The sequence below is a fragment of the Felis catus genome, chromosome C1, assembly GCF_018350175.1.
Source record: "Felis catus isolate Fca126 chromosome C1, F.catus_Fca126_mat1.0, whole genome shotgun sequence".
NCBI classification, from domain to species: Eukaryota; Metazoa; Chordata; class Mammalia; order Carnivora; family Felidae; genus Felis; species Felis catus.
The window spans coordinates 211,556,118-211,581,437 of record NC_058375.1 but is presented as its reverse complement, the minus strand read 5'-3'; the positions used below and the strand labels follow the sequence as shown (position 1 = coordinate 211,581,437).

Genomic DNA, 25,320 nt, shown 5'->3' with positions numbered 1-25,320 from the left:
CTACCCAAGGAGAATTCGCATTAATTCATAGACCTTTCTAAATAGACTACCAGTGAGACTCAGGACAGTGACTGACAGCCAGGCTGGAGGCCAGAGCAAGCCTCTTTGATGGTTCAGGCCTAGGGGAGGGGTGTGGCTATCAGGCACAAGGCCAGGCACCTGGACTCTTCTAAGGAACACAAGACTTCACAGCTGGGGGAGGGTGAAACATCCCGTGCTCCAAGGGCATAGGTGAAGACCCCTTGTAACTTGTGGAGAGGAAAAGAAAAAGAATTTTCTGCATCTGGAGGAGAGGCAGGGAACCGCCCTGGATCCAGACAAGTACGGGTCTCTTAACAGCGGGGGGCAGAGACGAGATCACTGAGCAAGCCTGACTCCCCAGACCGTAGGATCCAGGACCTGCCTAAGACTGAGGTAGAACAAGGAGGAAGAACCCTTCCCTGACCTTCCGTCAATGCATTCCCAGGCTAGAAAGCACCTGGCATCAGGCGATTGCAGTTAGCCTCTGGGGCCAGGGAAAGAATGAGGACAGAGAGGCTCTATGAGTCCCAGGGGTACAGAGAAGCCTGCAGGCTGAGGGTGGAGCTGGAATGTTGACAGGCACCTCCCGGCAAAGCAGACCCCCAGCCTAAAGACAAGGTAATTCTAGAGGATTGAAATCTGTGGCGTAGCAATAAAACCAGAAGCCAGACCAATTCCAAGTGAGACTGACTTGGCACACCACACTAAGTGCCCGAGCAGAAGGGATATGGTCAGGTTCAGGTATAAAAGCTGTGGCCCTCCGACATTACCACGCATGGTGTCCAGAACTCAATAGGAAAGTAGGAGACACACAGAAAGTCAGGAGGAAAACAATCCACTGTGAGGAGACAAAGCCATGAACAGAACCAGGCTAAGGGATGACTCCGATACGGAATTTAAAATAACTGATGAATATTTAAAGGCTCCGGTGGGGGGGGAGTGGAGAACAAGCATGAACATATGGGGAGTTTCAGCAAAGAAAGAATCAAACGAAAGTGCTAAGGAAAACAGGAATAGGAAGGAAAACAACAACAGTAACAGAGCTGAAGACTACCTTTAATGAGCTCATCAGCAGACTCAGCAAAGACAAAGGAAGAATGAGTGAACTTGTGGACAGGCTTTTTCAGTTGTACTGATGATAGGTTTTCTGCATTGTATTTCATTGATTTCTCCTCTGATCTTTATTATTTGGTATCTTCTTTTTTATTTTTTATTTTTTTTAACGTGTATTTATTATTGAGAGACAGAGAGACACAGAGCACGAGCAGGGGAGGGGCCGAGAGAGAGGGAGACACAGAATCTGAAGCAGGCTCCAGGCTCTGAGCCGTCAGCACAGAGCCTGACGTGGGGCTCGAACTCACAGACCGCGCGATCATGACCTGAGCCAAAGTCCATTGCTTAACCAACTGGGCCACCCAGGTGCCCCTATTATTTGGTATCTTCTGCTTGGGGTTTCATTTACTCTATTTATTCTTTCATTTTTTTTTTTTTTAAGGCTGAAGCTGAGTTTATTGAATAGAGAATTTTCTTCTTTTCTAATAGTGGCATTTTGTGCTATAAAATTCCCCTTATGTATGTTTTAGTGGCATCTCAGAATTTTTGGTATGTTACGTTTTCATTTCCATTCAGCTCAAAGTACTTTCTGTATTGCCTTTTGATGTGTTCTTTGATCTATGGGTTATTTGGAACTGTGTTCGTTTCCACGTATTTGAAAATTTTACAGAGAATTTTCTGTTGATTTTTCTTTGTAGAATATGATTCCTAAATTTACTGAGGTGTTTTAAAAAAAAAAATTATGGCCCAGAATTTGGTCTGTTTTGGTAAGTGTTTCATGTATCCTTGAATCCTGTTGTTTTTGGGTGGAGTGGTCTAGAAATGTCAATCATGTCGCGTTGTTGGTGGCGTTATTCAAACTCTATAGATCCTTGCTGCTTTTCTGTGTAGTCTATCAATTTTGGAGAGAGTGGGATTGAAATCTCTGACTGTATTTGTGGTTTTTGTCTATGCCTTGTGGCCTACCAGTTGTATTTGCCTCTTCATATTTTGAGTGAATTTCTTGTAGGCCACATAGAATCAGGCCGTCTTCGTCAACGCTCACTATATATCTGCCTTCTTTTTACTAGTGGTATGAATTTTATAGATGTTAAATCTATCATTTTAGGATTTATTTTCTCCTTGTCTCAGCTGGGTTTTTTGTTATTAACTTTGTCCTCTCTTTCTGCCCCCTTTTTTACGATTCTGTTTGATCTCTCCTGTTAATGCATGTAACTCTTTGGTTTGTTATTTTAGTCATTGCTTTCGTATAGTATACCGTTAGCTTATCGCCTTCCGATGATATTAAACCATATCACATACACTGTTAGATGCTTACGGTAGCATACTTAGGCTTCATCTTTTCTGACCTTCGTTCTTGTGTGTTTGTGCTAAAATCTTCCTCCTCCCCAGTGAGCTCTGCGTAAGCCTTGGGGGCTTTCTGCGTGCTCTGTGGGCATAGAGTTATTTCAGTGCCTCTCCCACATAATCTCTTGAGAGAATCTGTGATGTTCAAAAGAAATGCTTCCATAATTAAAACTGCATGAATAAATATGGGTGTGCGAACATGAGTATTTTCAGTTCGTTTAATAATAGCTATCACTGTTAACAGATACAGACAACCTTTTAAATTTAGGAGTGTCTGGAGGTACGCCTTTGAAATTCAGTTGGAACTTTTTTCAATAAGGCAATTACTGGGGACACTTTGCAGCAAGAAGGGGAATGCCATAGTGCTATAGGTCTTTCTTTGCATTAAACAAAAATTAATCCTTGAATGACAGAAGGCGATTCTGTATATGCTTGCTAGATTTGGGGGAGATTATCCAACCCTGTTTTACTTTTAAAAAAGGACAGAAATGAAAATCAAAATCTTTTGCATTGAAATGTATTTAAATGAAAATTGAATTTAAGTAGAATTTTCTTTTTATTCGTTCACCTGTTTCCTCTTAATCATATAAAAACCATTTGCTGTTTGTTTAAGAGGAAAAGAGTTTTCTTGCTTTGTTTTGTTTTGTTTTGTTTTTTGAATGGCTATTTAAAAGCAGGCATGTAAGAGTTTACGTTGAAAATGATAAGTGAGATCTTACTTAAGGTCAGAATGGAGTATTGCAATGGCTCCTTTTCCAGTATTTGGGGCTTGAATGTACGTTTTTAAAAAGTAAGTGGTATAAAATGTAATACGTGTAAATACAACTAAGTTTAATTAATTCTTACATACCCCCCAGGAATAAAATGAAGTGTGGTTATGTGCAGCATGTAAAAGCGTCACTGATTTTTGCACACTGGCACAAATTAACATTTGTTTGGGGTACTGAAGTTTTCCATTTCTTTGATTGGCCCCCTTGTTCCTTGTGGTTCTCTTAAGGAGAACATTTGCAATATTTCTGAAGCTTGATGAGGGCATTACTGAATCAGTCATTTGCAAGTTAAAACTGACCATTTTTGCCAGCCTTCACAGTGCAAGGATGAACCAGGGATTAAAACCTTCATGCCTTTTCTTTCGTTTGAGCGAGGATAGTGTTCCGTTATCCCAGAAAAAGAGGAAGCAGGATTTGCCTTCAAAAGATGCTTTATATTTTGGATACGGAGCCAATACGAAGGTGAGATACACCCGATTTGAATTGGTAAAATATGTAAATACTTGCCAGCTAAACTGTCGGAGATTAATGTCTGAATAGGAGTAAGTAGCAAGCGCCAACTGTAAAATTATACAGGGCATGGCGATTACCCCCTCCGCATAATGGGGCTTGATTTAGAGGCTCTATTTTAGGATTGCGCATAAAGCACCAAGTGCAGAAAGCCGGGCTTTGTCTAATTTGTCCGGGGCAGTGCCCTAATTTTCTACAACCCTGCTCACTTCCCTTCTGTAAGAATGAATAACACATTTGCTTTATGGAACTCTGTGTATCTTTCATTTGGGAGCAGTGGCTTCTCCAAGCTCCTCTCTTCGATTCCTCTTCTGTTTTTCGAAGGCTCCTGGATCGTGTTAAGTTGCACTGTCTTTACGGCACTTGTCTATCCGTGCAGAGAACAAGCGATGCCGTTTTTGACATGGCATCACGTAGCCCTTTAGACGTGACGGATGAGAACACCGAGGCCCAGGAAGTACAAGGCCTTGCCCTTCTGATGGAGCTGTCTTTACCACCCAGCGAGAGAGCTGGCCACCTCAATCGGTGTCATTGCGGGGACACTCTCGGGCTCTCTCTTGAGACTTGGAATTCATCTCGTTTCGCCGGTAGCCCACAGAGCTTTATTGTAGACATGAATAAGCTGGGGACCATAATACCGCCTTTAAATTATTATCGATGCTTTATCATTAAGGCCCCACCTATTCAAGTAACAAAGTGCAAGATCCTCTATGTTTCCTTAAAAGCTAATGTTGCTGTTCTGTTCTGTAGTTTTAACATTTATGAAGTCCTTTTAACGTTTTTTCAGTGGCTCCGTTTTATTGTCTCAGGTGATTTTTTTTCATCAGAAAGTAATTTGTATCAGTGAGACTCTTTCCGAACAGACGCCTCACGCGAGCTCGCTTAAGCGTAAGAGAGAAGGTACTGGTTCTCATTCTCAGTAAGTCCATGGATGGAGCCGAGTCAGAGGCAGCTGGAGCCAGGGCTAGGCAAGGTCTCGTCTGTGACTCTCCATGGCTCGTCCCTCTTGGTCTCCGGGTGGTCTTATTCTCGGGCTGACCTTGGCGGGTGAGGAGGTCAGCGATAGCTTCCTACTCACATCACCTTGGCCTAGCAACCCTGTGAGTCAGTCAGTCTCCTGGAAGAGTCTGTCCCGCCAATCTTGAGTTTCCTCTGAACCAACGCCTTTGGCCAGGGACACGCGGTACTCAGGTGGTCAGCCTGTGTCGCATATTCTTTCCCAGGGTCGGGGGCAGGGACAGCCCCGCTCCACAAAGCAGCTATAGCAGTGGAGACGTTTCCTCAAAGGGGGGCAGAAGAGTGTTCTTAGCAGAAACAGCTCTACTGTCACACTTGTACCGTTCGTTCCTAGATTTTCAAGAGCAACTCACAGTTACATGAATCTTCTATAAAAAGATGTATTCTTGTAGACCCAATGACTCATCAGATAATTCACATCGTATTTCCCTCTTTAGCCTTATCCTTTCATTGTGGGCAAAAAGGACAAAACCGTTAAAGAAAACAAAATGCATTTTTTCCAGAAAAGGAATAATTGTCTCTATTTCACCTTCACATACTGCCTTAGCCTCTCTCTCTGCAGCTAGTCGATGAACTCACACAGGTTTGCAGTTGTCATTTGATTTAACAGTGTCCAGCTCTCTGTGAGAAACCCGTTCAAGCAGAGACTAACATTTCATTTCTGTTCCAGCTGTGCCTGCCTCAGTGTCTGCTTGAGGGGAGGTATTCAGGGACAGGGTGCACAGCGGATCGGCGAGCTGGAGACCCACCAAGGCTTTGAAGAGATAGGTGGTTCAGGTTACACAGTCCGTGTGGAAGTTGGCATTTGCACTCCGTTATCTTCCTGTCCCTAATTTGGGGTATTAAAAATGGTTTCTTTCTCTTCCTTGGCTCTTTGGCTGCCTGCATCCGGCCCGTAGCTTCCAGTCTCTCGCTGCGCTCAACGGCCAAACCAGTAGCCATGGCATTTGGTCCCACAGTGGGGACGGGCAGACAATCTCAGAGATTCTGGGCAGTGTGGTTGTCCGGACTTCGTGGGAGTGGAGTCACCTCTGGTGCCATCTTTAGGAACTTGTTGTGTGGCAAAAGTCAGGCTGAGGTGAGCTGTGGGTTCACGTACTGCTCATGGAGCCCCCAGCAAGATGGCGGGTGAGGACAGTGTCCTCACTCGCTCATTAGCTCCTCTTCTGAGCTACTCTTCTCTTTACCCTCTTCGTCGTATGGCCCCAGTCGCTGTCTCACAAAGGCGACCAGCTTTTCCTCTCCCTGTCACGTATCCGTGGTGCTCCTCCCAGACCTCTTTGTAACACCAGATGTTGGGCTGGAATCAATTAAGAATAAAGGCAGAAACTTCCAGATTAATTTGAAAACTTGCCCTTGTGTTTTTTTTTCTTTTTAAGTTCATTTATTTATTTATTTATTTATTTTGAGAGAGAGTGTGCATGCCAGCGGATAAGGAAGGAGCAGAGAGAGAGAGACAAGGGGAGAGAGAATCCCAAGCGGGCCCCATGCTGTCAGTGCAGAGGGTCGAACCCCTGAACCGCAAGATCATGACCTGAGCGGAAATCAAGAGTCGGATGCTTAACGGACTGAGCCACCCAGGCGCCCCTGCCCTTACGGTTTTAAAAAATACAAATCAGGGGCACCTGGGAGGCTCAGTCGGTGAAGTGGCCGACTTCAGCTCAGGTCGTGATCTCACAGTTTGTGGGTTCCAGCCCCGAGTCGGGCTCTGTGCTGACAGCTCAGAGCCTGGAGCCTGCTTTGGATTCTGTCTCTCTTTCTCTCTCTCTCTCTCTCAAAAATAAACATTAAAAAAATTAAAAAAATACAAATCACTATTCACTGAGAAATAGGACAGCAGATCTCCCTTCCATTTGAACAAATATCAGGCTGGCGACTTTGTGTCCTGAAAGGTGGCTGTGTTCGTCAGGGTTAAATCAGAGAGAGAACTAGTAAGAGAAATGCCTCAGGACTTATTCGAGGGACCGGCTTATGCAGTTGTGGAGGCTGGCGAGCAGGGCTGAGACCCTTGAGGTAGGCTGTCAGGAAGGGTAGGCTGGAACTCTTGGGCATGGACTGAAGCTGCCGTCCACAAGTAGAAATTGTTCCCCCTCAGGGAAGCCTCACCTCACCTGTTGTTTCAATTGATTGAAGTCCACCCAGATTATCCAGGATATGTCTGCAATTCAAATGATTATGGACTTTAATCATGCCTACAAAATATCTTCACCGTGTTTGGTTAAATAATAGCACAGTAGCCTAGGCAAGCTGACACATAAAAGTGACCATCAGCGTGGCCGTTGGGAGATCTAGTAGATTCGGTGTGGCCCCATGGAACTGCTTTAGGCTCTTGGGATACTTCATTGACTAAAGCAGTTTCTGCTCATATGGCATTTATGTTCTAATGGAAGAGGACAGAAAATAAGATAAACAAAATATGTAATTTTTTCGTGGTGACAAGTAGTGAGGAGAATAATAAAGCGGAGGAAGGGGATGGACGGCGATGAGTATGTACATGTGGAATTGGTTACATAATCTGTGAGGCCCAGGGCAAAATAAAAATGCAGCGTCCTATATTCAAAAAGTAGAGAAAAGTGCCGCTAAAGGCACTGAAACATAAAACTTTTTACTTTTCTTCGTGAATCGGTCTCTGGCACAGTCATGGTGTTTTCTTCTGTTTGGTGGGTTGCTTTTGTTGTTTAATGCTGTTCTAACTAAAAAAAGATTCAACGTTGAGATTATTAACACGAATCTACCATTCATCATTATATTGTGCAATGCCCACTTTATTTTTTTTTTAAATTTTTTTTAACGTTTATTTATTTTTGAGACAGAGAGAGACAGAGCATGAACAGGGGAGGGACAGAGAGAGAGAGGGAGACACAGAATCAGAAGCAGGCTCCAGGCTCTGAGCCATCAGCCCAGAGCCCGACGCGGGGCTCGAACTCACGGACCGTGAGATCGTGACCTGAGCCGAAGGCGGACGCATAACCGACTGAGCCACCTAGGCACCCCATGCAATGCCCACTTTAAATACAAGGATAGGAGCAGAAGCGTTGAAATGACACGAAGTTTGCACTTCCTGGTTCATATGTGCATCTGAATTTTCTTCTCACCGGAACAGTGGAAATATGCTACAAAACTAACTCACCTGTATTTATTTATTTATTTATTTATTTATTTATTTATTTATTGAGAGTGCCTACCCATGAGTGGGGGATGGGAAGAGGGGGAGAGAGAGAGACAGAGAGAGACAGAGAGAGACAGAGAGAGACAGAGAGAGAGAGAATCCCAAGCAGGCTCCATGCACATTGCAGAGCCCAGCATGGGGCTCAATCCCACGACCCTGGGATCGTGACCTGAGCTGAAATCAAGAGTCAGACCCTCAACTGACTGAGCCAACCAATGCCCCTATTTCATTTCTTTTTATTAATTAATTAACTAATTGAGAGAGAGAGAGAGAAAGTGCACACACACGAGCGAGGGAGGGGCAGAGAGAGAAAGAATCTCAAGCAGGTGCCGTGCTGTCAGTGCAGAGCCCGACGTGGAGCTCTCGCCCACAAACCGTGAGAGCACGACCTGAGCTGAAATCGAGAGTCGGTTGCTTACCTGACTGAGCCACCCAGGTGCCCCTGTTCCATTTCTAAAAATGCACATTCTCCTGACACTTTACCTTTAGCTTGCAGATTAGTGAGGAGGGACCAAAGGGAGGAGGAGCTGTGGCTGTCCTCCCTGTCCCTTTCCTTCTCTGTTGTCATTTTCAGTGTCATTTTCAGTTGTCTGTTACAGGAAAATCCTACAAATAGAAAGGATATGCTAGAGTTCCTTGATCATTCATGTTTGTTAAAATACAACTGACTTACTTCTGCATTTGAAGCAAGTTCTCCTTCCAAAGCATGGCCTCCTGGGGCTGCCAGTACACTGCTTACAGAGCCATGGACCTAATATGCTTGCCTGGTACTCACTTGGCATCTTCTTGAATTCCTAGGCATCAGGGGATGCACCTATTATGTGTATCTCCTCTACTCACGCATGTACTCTACTGTTTCATTGGACTCAGCTTACAAAACACAGGCTCAAAGATAAATTTATGAAGGATTTCAAGACCATGACATTCACCCAAGAGCATTAAACCAAGCATGGTGTTCTCCTAAGCATGGGGATCCTGTTGTGATGGTGGAGGTTGCAGGCCCACGAAGCCATCTGTGTGTGTGTGGGGGGCACACGCACCTGCTACTTTAGATAATATTGATAAAGAAGGCCTGTCTCATAAGGTGACATTTGATCAAGGTCCTCAAGAAGATACAGAAGCAAGGGATTCAGATCCTAGAGCAGGGGGAGCATGTTCAGACAACCCAAGGCACGTGTGTCTTCGCCTTATCCTCAGAAGAATAAAGACGCCACTGTGGTTGGATCCAAGTGAGAGGGAGGGTGAGGAGCGGGAGGTGAGGTTAGAGAGGCAGAGGTCCCTGAATTGTGCGTGGGTTTCAAGGCCAAGGCAAGGACTTGGAATATTTTTGTGAGAAGGGAAGGCTTGAGATAGTCCTACCAGAGGGGTGACAAGCTGTGATCTGAGCTGAGAAGGGCCCCCCCTGGCTGTGCTGTGGTAATACCCTGCACTGGGTCAAGGTTGGGAGTGGTAGGACCAGATGCTATGGTAGACCAAACAAAGATGGGGCCTGGACTTGGTGTATACATAGCAGTTATTAAATGTAGCTGGATTCTGGTTATATTTCAAAATGGGTGCCAACAGGAACGGCATACAGAATAGATATTTACTAGACTCAGGAAGATAAATGGTCTATTGAAAAGTGGTGGCTTTCCTGAAGTTCTACAGCCAGCGCATGGCAGAACGGGGGAAGGCAGAGAGCAGGATTCTTGTGTTCTTTTCATTGGTTCTTCTTCTTTTTCATTAGCTCTAGACTGTCCCCCAAAATAGCGCCAATCACCTTCTTTTCTGAACATCTTCACTTCTCTGGCTGAAATCAACATGCCTTAAATCTCTAGGAGTCTCTCTCTACATATCACCTTGGAAGAACTTCCCAGAGCAAGGTGTTGGTGATTCTACCGCTGCCCCGTGTTCCCGTGGTCTCTGTGTGGGGGGGTTGCCTGTCTCCCACGGTGTCAACTTAGGGGCATCCTGACAGTTTTCCCCCTTCATGTGACTGAGTGTTTCTTGACCTTCCCTAGTAAAACAGAGTTAATAAAAAAGATTTTGCTACTGGGTCTGATGTATCGGTGCACCACATACTGCTCCAAAAAATTCCACTAGAGTTGGCTTCTTTATTTATTTGTTTGCTTGTTCCTTTTGCTCGTCAGCACTTTCAGACCATGCTGAAGTCTAAATTGAATGTCCTGACACTGAAGAAGGACCCCCTCCCAGCAGTCATCTTCCACGAGCCTGAGGCCATTGAGCTGTGCACCACTACACCCCTGATGAAGACCAGGACTCACAGTGGCTGCAAGGTATGTGGCATGTGGCCCGCAGCCAGCGGGAGAGACAGAAGGATGTGTAGCCTTAAGACACTTGTTTACCAGTGGTAACTATTCATTTATTTACTTATGTGTATTTCTCATGAGACAGAGAGAGTGAGTGGGGGAAGGGCAGAGAGTGAAGGAGCGAAAGAGAATCCGAACACAGCTCAAACCCACAAACCATGAGCTCGTGACCTGAGCTGAAATCAAGCGTCGGAAGCTTAACCCACTGAGCCACCCAGGCGCCCCTCCCCCACGGTCACTTTTTAAAGGAATGAAAAGGTAGAACAGCTAATAAAAGCTCACTGAGTGATGGTTGTATGAATCTGTCTCTTGCTCTATTTTTAGCGATCTGGCTCTCTTCCTTGTTTTCAAGTACGCATGAAAGACATAAGTTTTAGTATGTATGAGTAGAATAGTATTCTGCCCACATTTGTTGTACCATCTGAACCCATGTACACAGGAAAAGTTCTGTCCTTCGTGATCCTTCCTTCCCTTGTATTTGCACTCTGAATAAACCACATCTTGAAGAATAAAAAACCGATTTCTCAACAGTATCGTTCTCCTTTGGGAGAAAAAATTTTGCATTTTTGCTTGGCTTGGGCACTCTGAATTTATACTAATATTCATGTCTCAGAATCCATTAAAAAACATTTTTCATTTATGTAAACGATACTGCTGACAGTATAAAAAAAAACCCTAGAAATGAAATGTATAATTTTGGTAAGTTTTTGGGTTCTTTCTCACTTGATATTCTTTTGTGCATGAATTGATGAATACAGCAATCAGTTCAGAGGTAACAAAGAAAATATGTTCGTGCACATTTCGTCATCAGCAATTTGTTTGGAGGAGTAAAAGTTAAATAAGGGGTAGAACTTTGTTTTGAGTAGTGAAAAGAAAATAAAACAAGAATGCGCGTTTGCATGTGGGTTTCTTTTGTAACCTTACAGACACACTCCTTTCCTTATTGCGTTTCCAGGTTAGGGAAGTCAAGATCCATCTAGCTTTCTTGCCAGAATATTCCATCCCCTCCCCAGGTCTTGCATAGCTGTGGCCAGATTGGAGGCTACAGAAATCTTGAGTGATGGCTGTGTACACAAAACCCCACACATGGTCATTTATTTCACAAATATCCATTGGGGGCTTACCCTCGGCCCGGCACTGGGGTCAGTGGAGCACTCCCGCCAGCATCTTTGTGGGGTTTAACTGCCAGTTGGGGGGGAGGGAAGAGAAAATACAGGTAGGTGAGCACTGGCGGTTGAGACAGCCAGTCTGAAAGAACTTGCGGAAGAATCTTTCAGGCCGAAGGGACGGGGAGCACGGATTCTCGTAGGTGGCCATGGTGTTGGCGTCCTTTGTAACGGAAAAGAATGAGCAGCGGGACCGGGGAGTTGTGACAGTTGTGTTGTGTGGTGTCATCAAGGCAAGGAGTTTAGACTCTGTTCTAATTATTATGCGGGTCCGTTAGAGAGATTTAGGCCAGCGGGTTATAGGACTCTGTTAAAAAAAAAAAGTGATTTTATTATTTATTTTTTTTATTTAAAAAATTTTTAAACGTGTTTATTTTCGAGAGAGAGAGAGAGAGAGAGAGAGAGAGAGAGAGAGAGAGATCTGAGAAAGAGTGTGTGAGTGAGTCGGGGAGGGGCAGAGAGAGGGAGACAGAGGATGCAAAGCAGGCTCTCGTGCTATGAGTGCAGAGCCCGATGCGGGGTTTGAACGCATGAACCGTGAGACCGTGCCCTGAGCCAAAATCAGGAGTCAGCCGCTTAATCGACTGCGCCACCCAGGTGCCCCCCAAAAGTGGTTGTAAATGGTAACTCTGCTAAGGTGAACTTTCAGCTTCCAAAGAGCAGTTGCCGGAGGCCGTGCTTCGACAGGAGTCCGTGGGTCTGCGGAACTGGTCTTGGGTCCCCGTGTATGCAGCGCTTTGGGTAAATGGAGGATACAAAGGCATTAGGAAAGTACTCGTTAAATTTGAAAGTGATATGAGATCAAATTGTGTTATACATCCTTTGGAGGGTTCCCAGAGTCATTTTGAATTCTGTTCCTGTTGGGGAAAAGGGTCCCTCAGAAGCAAGATGAAGTCAGTAAGGACAAGTAAAAGGAGGGGAGGTGCCTTTGGTAAAGTCTGCAGAGTATGTTTAAATGCGGGGGGAGGGGGGATGCAGTTATAGAGTGAAAGGCCTAGCAATCCAATCAAGATATGAAAGAGGTGTGTGTGTGTGTGTGTGTGTGTGTGTGTGTGTGTGAGAGAGAGAGAGAGAGAGAGAGAGAGAGAGAGAGAGAGAGAGATTTTCTAGACAGATATATATTTGCTAGGAGAATAAAAACTATCATTTTCCTGAAAGGGAGCATAGGGTTCGAGATGCATGGAGTAATTTTTTTTTTTCCGTGTATTGCCTTAGGTCTGTGTTCGCTTATTTTACTTCTAAAAGGATGTTGGAAAAAAATAGAAGGGATTCAGAAGAACACACCCGAGAGAGTGAGGTGGGCTTGGCATCAGTCAGTGGGGCTAGGTAGACAAAGGGAGATCATCCGTGATTTCACCTGGACACTGGGGAGACCTTGGCCTTCAAGGTGAAAAACACAGACCACCGGGCTGTAGAAAGTTTCTGAACTCTCCATCCCTAGAAATCTTGAAGATGAGATTCCAGGTGCAGATAATCATAATCTGGGCCAGCTCTAGCTTTAGGATTCTATTTGAAGGAAGACCCCTTCCCCCCATGTGTCATTGTTCAAATTGTGTTCTACAAGGCACTTTATACATTTACATCTTAACTTGGACACACTGGGGTTGACAGTTCTTTAATCGGCAATAATAATATCCTGTTTGTGTTCCGAGTCATATTCTTTTGTTCAAAGACAATGACAAAGTTACACTTTTGAGCTTTGAAATTTCTGTTTAGAATGCCCCGACCTCCCCCCCCCCCCCCGCCCCTGCCCCCGCCCCCAGGCATCCACAGGAACAAAATGCAGTGTTTCCTCTTGGATTCTGCCGAGTAACTTAGCTCACAAAATGCCAGCTGCAGAAGGAGCTCTCTCTCTCTCTCTCTCTCTCAGGCTCACGCCTGCCACGAATAATGAGCACAATGTCGTTCAGGCCCAGCTGCAGGGCCGGCGGACGGGACCCTCCATATTCACACAGTGCTAGTTCTTTGGGCTTAAACAGCTCTCAAGTTGTGCTTGCATAACGGTGGATTTGGGGAGGGAGAGAGCCAGGAGGAAGCAAAGGCCAAGGGGCTGAAAATGGATGATGCTTTCGCACCATCGAGGCACTGGCCCACTCAGACTCCCCCTTTCCCTCTGATCTGTATTCTCCGTGGGTCCTGATGGGATTGCCCTGCCAGGCTATTCATGTTGTGGGCAGCTGGGTCTTTGTGTGTTTTCCTCTACGGCTGCCTTTTTTTTTTTTTTTTTTTTTTGTTGGAGTGGAGTTATTTAACTGCACACCCCCCCTGCATACCATTAGGACTGGCCTGCCCTTACTCTTGCTGGGGCTTTTCAGAGTATCAGCTGCTGTGTCTGATTCCACAGCAGCAGCAGCAATGGTCTGTCGTACCTGGCTTCTCCGGCCTCGCGCAACAGAATCCTAGCTGGCTCTCTGACTCGTTAGCAAACGTTTATTTGATTAATCGTCCTTGAAAAACCTACTGTACTGTGGACGCGGAATTGTGGAGAAAGGCGTCCAAGTGGGCAAGGGTGGGTAATGTAGTTCGTAGCCAAGTAGAAGGAAGAGACGAGTGCCTGAAATCAGTGAATCCCAGTGCTGCTGAAACTCGTGTATCAGAAACCCCTAGACGGCAGGTGTCTGGACCTTCTTTCCAGAGATTTTGATGCAGGTGCTCAGCTAAGCGGGCAAAAAAGAAACCTGCACTTAAAAGTAGACTGTGACTGTGCAGGGGTGTCCGGGCGGCTCAGTGGGTTAAGCGTCTGAGTCTTGGTTTCAAGTCAGGTCACGATCTCAATGGGTCTGTGGGTTCGAGCCCCGAGTCGGGCTGCGTGCTGACGGCGTGGAGCCTGCTTGGGATTCGCCGTCTCCCTCTCTCTCCACCCTTCCCCCACTTGTGCTGTCTCTCTCAAGATAAATAGTAAACTTAAAAAAATTAAAAACAAAGAGACTGTGCAGGTTACAAGGCTGTGGTGCCCGGGAGAAGCGTGGGGCTTGAGGACCTGATGTGTGAGGGGAGCCACGCGAGTGACAGAAGTGGAGTCACACCCGGGGAGGGGGAGGTGAGGTGGGATATGGAGGACGGAGCTAGCTGGCCATTGTGTGGTCGGATGGGGTTGCCACAGCTGGCCAGGAGGCCGGCGTCCAAGAAAGAACTGGGCTGCAGATGTGTGCGTGAAGGGCAGCGCCTGTGTCTGCGGCCTCGTCCTACAGGGGGCGCTGTTCTGTTTCGGATTGACTCCCTTCTGGGCCTACTTGGCCGAGTTCTCAAAGCCTTCCGGAAATGAGATAATGACGGTGATGATCATAATTAGTAAGAAAATACTAATTATACAGAAATAATGCGAATAAAGAGCTGAAGTTTATTAACACATTAAGCACTCTCCTATGCACTTTTCATGATATAAACTACCCATTTGGTCTTCGTGATGACCCAGTGGTTTAAGTGCCATCTGTGGCCCCATTTCACAGGTGAGCTAGTTGAGGCATAGAGAAGTTCTTTCCTATACCAGAGCATCCAGGGAGTAACTGGCAAAGCCTGCATTTGAACTTCATCCGTCTGGCTCCACAGCCTGTGCACCTCCCCTCTAGATTCCACTCCCTCGAAATGACCGTTGAGTGGCTCCCGTGTCTGTCCTAAGGTAGCTCTTTTGGCCAGTTGTGTCATGTGATTTTAGAAGGTCATTTTGCTTCTGTAAGCCTCACTTACCGCATCTTTGATAGACCAGAACCAAGGTCAGTGTATTTCAGGCATTCTCTTATCTAAAGGTCCAAGACTCAAATTGATCGTGTGTGTAAGTGGAGTAGAATTTTGTCTTTGCTCACAAAACCCAGAAAGCGTGGGGAACGTGTACTGAAAGTACCATATAATTTATCCCTGCTTTCCTTTCAGGCCCTCAAATTTGGTTTTCCAAGAGAGACAGAGGGAGAGAGAGAGAGAGAGAGAGACTATGATGAAAGTCACATCCCTTGTAAAACACATATATGAAATAAAACACTAAATGCCCATCGAGTTCCTGGATGCCCATGTGAACACTGAACTACAAACCCTTTCCACAGAAATAGTCCCCAGCTTTACGGTGTTTATAGTTTGAAAGCAAAATAGTACCCATGCCGAAACAAATATGCTGAGCCATAATTGGGGCTCTCGCACATCTGATAACATTTATCTTTTATTTAAAACCTTCTATAAGGTTTGGGAAGGGTGGTTGATTTGAGTGTTGGGACTCCGGTGAGTTGAAGAAGGAACGTAGCGTGGGAAACATGTACCTGGGGAGGACAAGAGGGGAAAGAGGCAGGAAGGAAAGGCGGGAAAATCCGCAGTGCCAGCTCTCTTGTCTGGATCTGAGCCAGCCTGCCTTTGTTCTGGTTTGCCTCGCTGTCTTTGCTCTGCACCCGCTCGGTACAGCTGGGTGGAGCCAGGGTCCTGAGATAGAGCTCCAGGAGGGATGTTCCTCTGGGCCACCAGACAGGCTTGGGGAGGTGGTGGTGAATTGGGCTAATCGAGCTCAAGATATTTCTTCCCACTCCCCCCTCCCCCACCTCGTTCTTTCATTGCCCATGCCAAGAGTGCCCTTGTCTCCATTCTGCAGCTTGGTAGGCATACAGCTGCCTCTGTGCCCTCACGGTCACCAAAGCCTCCCCCCCCGCACCCCCCCCCCCCCGCGCCTCACCTGGGCCTGCTCTCCCACAGAACGCTCTAGCTCCCAAATCCATCTCCTCCAGAGTGAGGCACCTGGCTAAGCATCCTGTGAAGCCCCATCTAAGACCCTCACTGTCCTGTTCCCATGGGTGAGGGCGGAAGCCATCCAACAATGTCATTCCCCAGAAGGAGCTCGGGATTCACATACCATATTACTTTTTATGCGACCCTTTTTGAGGCTCGTGCATTTAAGAGTAACAGTAATAGTCACCTAGCCCTCAAGAAGGATGTGGTTGCTTTCCAGTTGCATGGGACGGTGAAGAGAAGTTTCTGAGCTGAAGGCTTTGCAGGCACTCCTCAAATCCTACCGCTTTGCATACGCGTGAGGTGGCCGGTCTCAGAAAAGACTGATTTCCAGCAATCCTACTTATGAGAAGAGCTCCTGATTTGAATGTAAATCTATTTAAAAATTAGCCTCACCTGTATCGTATGTATTTTTGTGCTTCTTTGATCAGTTTATGTATTTAATTAAAAAGAAGCATTTAAATAGGACTAGTCACATTTTCTCATTTTTTTTTTTTTCATGTTAGCCAAAGACCCATGATTTTATCCATCCATAGGAGGGAGAAACACTGATTATACCGTGTCATCAGCCTCACCGAATGCATTCTGCAGGCTTTTTTGGTGTAGGCGACTTGGGGCATGGCACGAGTCCCGTTCTGCAAACTGTGCAGATGTTCTTGCAAAATGCATTTCTGATTTCGCTATCAATACGGAATACAGGTAAAAGAAAGAATAGTAACATATGAAGTAAGACTCAGGCAGGTAGTCTTTATTGGTTATTTAAGTCTCTTGGCGTAAGCCAAGATGTGAACCTCTAGATTCAGAGTGAATGGTATCCAATTCCAATCTATTTTCTCTTTCCCAGACTTTCCTGTAGACAAATGAAAGCATATTTACTCTAGCTTGTCTCCCCAAATGTGGAAAGGTAAACGTTGATATGAGCTAACATCTGTTGTTTAAGAGACTAGCTTTTATTTTTCTGCAATTTTGACTGTGTTGACCTCTACATCTTCTGACCTTCTCTTTCTCTCCTTCCCTTGTTCCCTCCCTCCCTTCCTTCCAAATTTTCTTCATTCATTTCTTTCTCCACCTATAAGAATATATTGCGGCACTCTCAGAATGTTTCAGATGTCAATAGGGACACAAAGATAAACAGTGGTTTGGGGTACTTTGGGTTGAAATAACAGAAAACCTAACTGGAATTGACTTACATCATTGAAATTTATTTGCTTTGGAATCTGCAAATTCCAACAGGAGGGAAGAGGGAAGGAGATACTAGAGAGGCAACAGAAGTGTCCGCTGTGGGAAATCAAATAGCTATGTCCTGGTTAAGGAGATTATAGGGAACGCCTTACACGGCTTTCTGGCCAAGCAGAAAACAGCTGACCCAGTATCTGGTTAATGTGCATTTAGGGGTTGGGTCGACTGCAATTGGTGAGAGGCTGATCCCACAGTCCACGGTAAAAAAGGCTCTTTTTTAAAAAAAAAAAGGCTGCATGACCCGAGGGCAGACAAAATACATTCTGTAGGAAGAGCAATGGCTGTGAGAGAAAATGCGGAGTGTCCTCAGGTTACAGGGCAAGGAGTTCCTTTCCTTCCTTATTACAGCATCCCCTTGAATATATATGGGGACGTTCTTGCCCAGACAAGATGAGCCTCAGTTTGAGACTAGGCTACTCCCCAGGGCCCCTGTGCAGGCAGTCATGAATGACCATCAGCTAGCATGTGGTTTGGCCTTCTGCACTGAGGGGCTTTTTTGACTTACTGGTCGGGGTGGGGGGCGGTGTTCTTGTTCAGTGGAGAAATCTTGAGGCTGCCCCCCTCCTTCTGGCTTTCATTCTAGGTTTCTAATTTGGCAACCCATTATTCAAGGTAGAGAAAGAGTTTTCTCAAGTTTCAAGTTTTCAGAAGTCGTGAGTTCAAGCTTGTGAAATTCGAAATATCTGTGAGGCCACCCCTGGGCGACACCCAGAGGGCACCTCGTTACATGGAGTTGGAATTTCATTGATGTCTGGTCCCTCAAGGAAAATGGGGCCATGGGAAGAGAAAGGAGCGAGACAGGCACACCCACTCACACGCTTACACATGTAGCCATGTGTCCGCTCTAATATTTGAGGACCAGAGAGAGCAAGAAGAATCACCGGAAAAGGAACATTATGAAAACCAGAGGAAGTTCCTGCCCACCAGGCATGGAAACTGTCCTCAGTCTTACTCCTCCCATTTAATCCTACACACAAGTGCCTACTCTGTTGACCACCCTGTTCCGGTCTCAGAAGTGTTGAGGGGAGAAAATGGATATAACTCTGGGGACAGCTGAAGCTCCCGCATATTGTTTTAGAATTGGTCTCTGTGTTATATTTGAAATGCGCACTACTTACCCTATACCCGTGGTACCTGGAGGGGAAGGATGTTTTGTTTGTAGTTGTCAACTTTTTGGCTGTGAGTCTCAACTTACGACTTGGAATTCTGTACTTTGGTCTTCCCACTGACAGCTGTGGTGGCTTCAGCAAATTTCTTCACCCTTCATGAGCTCAGTTTTGTTTTCTGGTGATTACAATCTTTTCATATTGGGGATAGCATCACTTCCTCTGATAAAAGCATTTAGGGCGTAGATTATCATCCTGCGGGTTGAGTAGGATTGTAGACTTCTTTATGGGGCTACTCTTTCCTCCGGTGGGTACAGTACTGCTGTTCGCCCCTGGGCATCTTTGACACCTTGAAACTATTTCCTGGTGCCCCACACGGTGAGGACTGTGGCTGAAAAATGACCATTTTACTCCAGGGAACCCAGTTTGGCATTAAAGCTTTACCTTTGGGCCAGTGTCAAAGACTGTATCTTCCTGCATCTCCAAATGTCACTGCCTACTTTACTTCTTGCCTTTAAAAACTCTTGGGAGAGCAGCAAAGATTCATTAGTGAAAAATGGGAAAACAATTGAAGCGTCTGAAAGAGATATTTTAATATTTTTGCTTCACAACGCTATGGAGAACACGCAGTCATTAAAAATTCTGTTGTAGAAATTATACTGATGTGGAAAACGATCATAATGTGTTAAGTAAATTAAATAGCTGGCTGCAAAATGTTAATAGGATTTTATTTTTGTAAAATAAAATAAAAGTAAAATAATTATCTGCAAACATTCCTAATAGAGGGCTTCTACTTAAATATGAACAGAAGTGATCCCTGGATAGTAGGATTATGGGTAAAACTTGCGATTTTCTTTTTCTTTTTTTTTTTTTGCGTTTTGCAATTTTCTAACTTTCCAACAAATATTACGTTTGTGATTAGTTGTTAAAAATAACTTTTAAGGAGAAATGTTTCTTTGGGTGAAAGTTTGCAGGGAGAGCTACATGGAAGAAACTCCATTCTAAATGGAACATTTTGGAAAACAGCTTCTTCTAAGTCACCCCAACTTAGACGTTTGTTTCTTCTTTTTGACCAAATCGGAATTTCTGTAGCTTCTGGGAAGGTGACATTTTCCCACCTAACCTGTGACTTGTCCAGCGTCAGACTTATCTGGTGTGTTCAGCACAATGATTGTCAGCCGGCTCAGATGTCCTCGCATGGATGATATGCTGGTTTCCTGAGGCTGCTTAGCGACGACCTTAGTGCTTAAAACAACGAGAAATTTATTTTCTCGCAGATTTGGGGGCCAGAAGTCCAAAATTGGTATCAATGGGCAGAAATCAAGGTGTCAAGGAGCTTCCTCTGGAAGCTGGAGAAGAAAACTGGTTCCTTCCCTCTTCCAGTTTTGGGTGGCTGCAGGCATTTCTTGGCCTGTGGCCAGACCACGCCATTTTCTGCCTACGTGGCCACACCTGCTGCCTCCTCCTCTGTCTATATCCAACCTCCGTGGCCTTTCTTTTGTAAGGACACTTGTGGTTGGATTTGCTACCCACCTCATAGTCCAGGATAATCTCCTTAGCTCAAGACTTTTAGCTTAATCAAGTCAGCAAAGACCCTTTTCCCTTATAAGGTAACGTGTCAGGTTCCAGGGAATAGGACTAAATATTTTTTGAGTGGTCTTACTCAGCCTGCTCTAGCTTGTTTCTTTGTAAATGAGGAATTCTAGAAATGTAAAAATTTCTAAGCAAAAAGAAATATAATGCCTCTAGTTAATCAGTTGTTTAGGTTATCTTATTTCTTGTGCCCAAGTAAATACTCTCAATGGAATTCAGAAAACTACTTTAAAGAAATAGAAAAATGAGGGGGATCAGTCTGCAGAAGTGTCTTGCCCCTATTTTGAGCCAAATTTCTTTATCTTGTTTACTTTATCAAAATTTTTGAAACGGAAGAGAGAGCTTCAAATTTTGATTGGAATCATGAGTTTCTTATACAAAGTCCTGACCATTTGTAGTTTGAAGGTCCAGGGTACTGGGAATATTAGACTATTTGTAAGAAAGATCCACAGTTCTACCACAGGGAATGTGAATAATGTTTCACACCCGCCCCCCTTTCTCAGTAAAGCTTTAAGGATAATTTTGAAAATGATGCGGAAATATCCTGAGCCTAATGTGTGTGTCGGAGGGAAGTATCTTGTTATGAAGTTATTTTCCCCTCATGAATTCCTGTTTAGATAGCTTGTCTTTGAAACAATTTGTCGGTTTAGTCCTGAACATTTAATCATTATCTGAATTTAGGAGGATTTGTTATTTATGTGGAGGAGATGTTAATTATTTTACATGTTTTCCTGGATTAATTCTGTGGATAAAATACAGTTTCTCTGTGGTCGACTTCATTTGTCAGGCAACCTATAGAAACGCCATGCAGAAAACCAATATACTTTATTAATATATAATATACTTTATTATTAAAGTATATTAATAATTAATAATTATTAATTATTAATTAATAATATACTTTATGGTTTTCCAGCAGAGACTGTACAACTTGTTCAAGAAGGTTACAGGGTCAAGATAGCTTTAAGCTAAAATCTGGTTGATGCAAATATGATGCTTAAACGTAAGAAGTTCATGCTTAAAAGACATTTCCAAGTATGTATACATATATTTTTTTCTACTTAGTTTTTGTTATGTCATTTTTTTTCAGTGTTTTATTTCTTTTTCACACTAGAGGAACTCACATGTTACAGCGCCAGTCCCTCTCCTCCTAAAAGGCTGGTTTCATTCATTGTTTGTGAAATGGAAAACATGCATTAAATAAGGAAGCGTTCGTATAGACTGGATATAATCTCATATAAACCTAGACTTTCTTTGCGAGTGATTTTTTTTCTTGCCTGAAGCTTTAAAATTGTATCAAAGCAATCCCTGTAGAGCTAAAAATAACCCATCAAATAGTAATGAAAAATGAAACCTAAGATGTTCACCTGTCCCCTTTGTCCCTCTCATGCCCCAGTCCTGCTCCAACTTTAATGATTTTAGCAGTTTCTTTTTGTGTTTACCTTCATAGTTCAGACACTATACTTTCACCATTTTCAGTAATATCTTTTGGCTAGTTGAGTAGATACAGATTGAGATCCGTAAGAGCTCTACCCACTTGCCTTCTTCCATTTTCCTAACATAGTTACTTCTGAAATTTTAGTTAATATCTGTGATGAGCGAAGAGTCGGTCAAGGCACCATGATTTTATTGCATTTCTTGCTCCTTATGTTTTGATAATAAAAAAATTTTTAATGTTTATTCACTTTTGAGAGAGAGAGAGAGAGAGAGAGAGAGAGAAAGAGAGAGAATGAGCAAGGGAGGGTCAGAGAGAGAGGGAGACACAGACACAGAATCCGAAGCAGGCTCCAGGCTCTGAGTTGTCAGCACAGAGCCTGACACGGGGCTCGAACTCCTGGACCGCGAGATCATGACCTGAGCTGAAGTTGGGCACTTAACCCGCTGAGACACCCAGGCACCCCTGGAGAAGACATGGATGTTTAAGGTCAACTCGTCACCTTTATCCTCTCAACTGTTCAGCCCCCTCTAAACTGCTAATTTTGGCTGTTTGAACTTTTCTTGTTTTATATCTTTATCTAACATGGAAACAGTGACCCTTAACTAACTTTCAAGTTTAAAGAAATATTTATAAAGTACTTTGAGCTTCTCACAAGAGCAGAGCTATAGAAATAAGTTACAGTCGGGGCGCCTGGGTGGCTCAGTCGGTTAAGCGGCCAACTTCGGCTCAGGTCATGATCTCGCGGTCCGTGAGTTCGAGCCCCGCGTCGGGCTCTGTGCTGACAGCTCAGAACCTGGAGCCTGTTTCGGATTCTGTGTCTCCCTCTCTCTCTGCCCCTCCCCCGTTCATACTCTGTCTCTCTCTCTCTCTCAAAAATAAATAAACGTTAAAAAAAATTAAAAAAAAAGAAATAAGGTACAGTTGTGATTCAAGTATAGCTTCCCCTTCGTTTGAGTGGAAGGGCCAATAAACTATAGACAACATGGTAGCAAAGGACGTATTGATGTGAACGTGGTAATAAATAACCCAGATCATAAAAGGATCATAAACTGCTCTCTTAAATATGTACAGTTATTTCTTCTTATATCTCTGAGTATTTCAACTCCCGACTACCTAGCAAGTTAATGATAAAAAACCACTGTGACAACAGGTGCAGATGTGTTCCTTGGTGTGCTGGCTGTTCATTTCTTTGTTTTTACTGAAAATATTATACATTCATTTCTTGGCAGGAGAAATGATGTCAGGGCTTCTGTGCACACTGAGATCTCTAAATGAGACATTAGTCAGATTGACGTTTATGAGTCACCAGGCATCTTCATAGACCAAATCCAGGAATTAGAAAATAATTTGCTCAGGAAATAATGGGGATAAATGAAGTTTATCATCGTGGGAAACAGCAAAGCTACCCTGTGAGCTAAAGATCCTACTGAAATGAGTTTTTTCCCCACATTGATGGATTGATGAATTCTCTTTAAAACTTGGTTTTTTGACACTTATGAGCAGTGCTGGAATTCTCGCTTGTCACTACCTGGCTGGACCATAAGATTTGTTAGGGCAGGAAAAGCATTGTCCATTATCACAAAGGCATTGCGACTGTTAGTCTCGTCATGGGATGGTATAGAACATGTGTTTACTTTTTTTGCTTGGTCAGCCCACCAGTTAATGAGGAGCCCATCTTGCTTGCGTAAAAAAACCTCTCTCCTCTGTCCCTTCCTTCTCATGCTGATTCCAGAAGTTTCCTAAAGCGCTTTTACTCCTTGTCCCTTCCTTGCAGCCCCATCTCCCAAGGCTCTTGGCCCTTCAGGAGGATTTGGCTTGGGGGCAGGGAGCTGTAGGGGGCTTCAGGACCCTGCATGTAAATCTTCTATAAGACTGTCTTTATGACAAAAATCGACTCTTTTCTGTAGCAAAAATCCAGTTTATTCATATTTCTTATGCCAACAGAATCTTGATTTCATTTCTCCTTAGTGAGAGTCACGTCTCCGAAAAGAGAGAGCAGGGAGGGAGATAACTCATTCTGCCATATGTATGCCCGAGTCACTGAGAAAAAGAGTCAAAGGAAGGGAATTTAGAGACTGAGACCGTAACAACAAAGACAAGATTAGTTTATTCATTCACGGTCACTAAAGTCCGTTGCTAGGTACTTTACGCATTTTTCTTTTAAAAATGAAACAGGTCCATTTAAACGAAATGAACATTCACTAATGATCACTGTAAATTTATGAATATATAGGTTAAATCTATGTACTGGTTACTCCACACATTAGATATATTTTACACTTGATCTTAGCCAAAAGGCCGAGAAGCGATATATTAGATATATTTTAAAAAAGATTTTGAATGGAAATTTTAGAAGAATGGGTTAAATCTGAAATACGTGATATATGTCTATCTTAATTGGGATGATTACCGTTAGTTTAGGCAAGGCTGTTTTTTAGTAATAGTGGGTGTAAAACCAAATTTCAGATGGCTTTGATGATTTCAGGATTTTTGGCTGCTCTTATTAGACCAAGTGAAATCATCCATTTCACCCCAGAATAAGATAGAAAAGATCACTTGCCGAGAGGAAGGAAGGGAGGAGGGGAGGGTACTGGCTATGCCATTTTCTTGTTTGCTTATTTGTGCATTCATTTGATTATCTTAAATCTGCCATTTATTTGTGGGAATCTCAGCTGGGTTTTGTTAAAACCAGATCATATGATCCATCAATCCACCGAGATGGGCAAGTGTGATATATAATGACCTGAGCAATCACATGAGATGCCCACATCAGCTCCTTTTTACCATAGAATTCTCATCCATAGGAGACGTTGAGCTCCACATCCGACATGTGGACCAGCTGGTGCTGGTGTCAGTCTATATATTAATGCTGCATTTATTTCTTCTTTTTGAAGACAAAAATAGCTGTAAATAGAAGTTCTGAGCTATTGTATCCTCAACCTGGGGCATTCTATTGTGTACCTCCTGGCACGGACGTAGCTTACTTTGGAGACGGAGGACCTTGTCTACTGAGCTGCAGACATTGAGGCTGCTTCCTGGCTTTGTGGAAGAAAACGCCAAGATCGTTCACTGACATCTGATATTGTTCTAGGTGGAGAAAGCGATAAGCTGGTGTCAGATATTTAGGTCCAGACCACATTCCTCTCTCGGATTCCATGTGGTAGGCAAGGAAGCCTAGGCCTGTCCGACTGAGTGATGCTCTTAACAAATGGATGGAAAAGCAGAATTACCATTTAGCTTTCTTTATCTGTGGACCAGTCTTCCTTCCTGTATGCTGGGAGAGGTAAGGAAGGAATTCATAATCGCTTGCATGGATGTTAAAGACATCAAAATGGGATGCAGCTCATCTAACTTTGGCCAGACTCTGAGATTTGGTGACAACCAGCAGCCAGTTATTATAGCAGAGATGGTTCCTTAGCTGGGGCAAACTCCACATCTATAGATCAAGATTTCTTCGTGGCAAGTAGAAGAGACTTTCTCAGTGTTGAGGGTTTTTAGAATTAGGAGTTTCTTCTTCTTTGTTTGGTTTCTTGTTCGGTACTTCATGGCACAGCTGCCTGGGAGAGAAAGACCCTCAGATCAACACTATCTGAAATATGGAAAATTCCAGATTCTATGAAAAGAATGAAATTTATTTCATTCTATTTGCGGGATAAATAGTTCTTTACCTAGCTCATTAATCTTTAGTGATTTGTCTCCAGCCTCCAGCGTTTGACTCGTTACCTGATGATTATGCCATCACCGCGAAGAAGGTGGCATTTGGGACACTGTATCCTTTTCTTCCTTCTTTTAAGTGTGACTGAAGATAGGCTGAGTGCCTTGACAATGATGTTGAAGCAAGATTAAGAAGGCGTGTATTCTGGGGCACCTGGATGGCT

General features: G+C 44.0%; 1 protein-coding gene and 1 pseudogene across 2 annotated transcripts in view; one reads left to right on the top strand and one right to left on the bottom strand.

Moving 5' to 3' along the window:
- Positions 1–25,320, top strand: part of PID1 (phosphotyrosine interaction domain containing 1) — a 230,654-nt gene that overhangs the window by 96,764 nt on the left and 108,570 nt on the right. The window contains exon 2 of one of the 2 annotated variants that reach the window (XM_023259770.2): positions 10,017–10,163. The exons of the other annotated variant lie outside the window; for it this stretch is intronic. Coding sequence (XP_023115538.1) covers positions 10,017–10,163 — 147 coding nt within the window. The remainder of the gene's footprint in view (positions 1–10,016; positions 10,164–25,320) is intronic. 2 annotated transcript variants of the gene reach the window in all.
- On the bottom strand, positions 23,613–23,752 carry LOC123379722 (annotated as a pseudogene).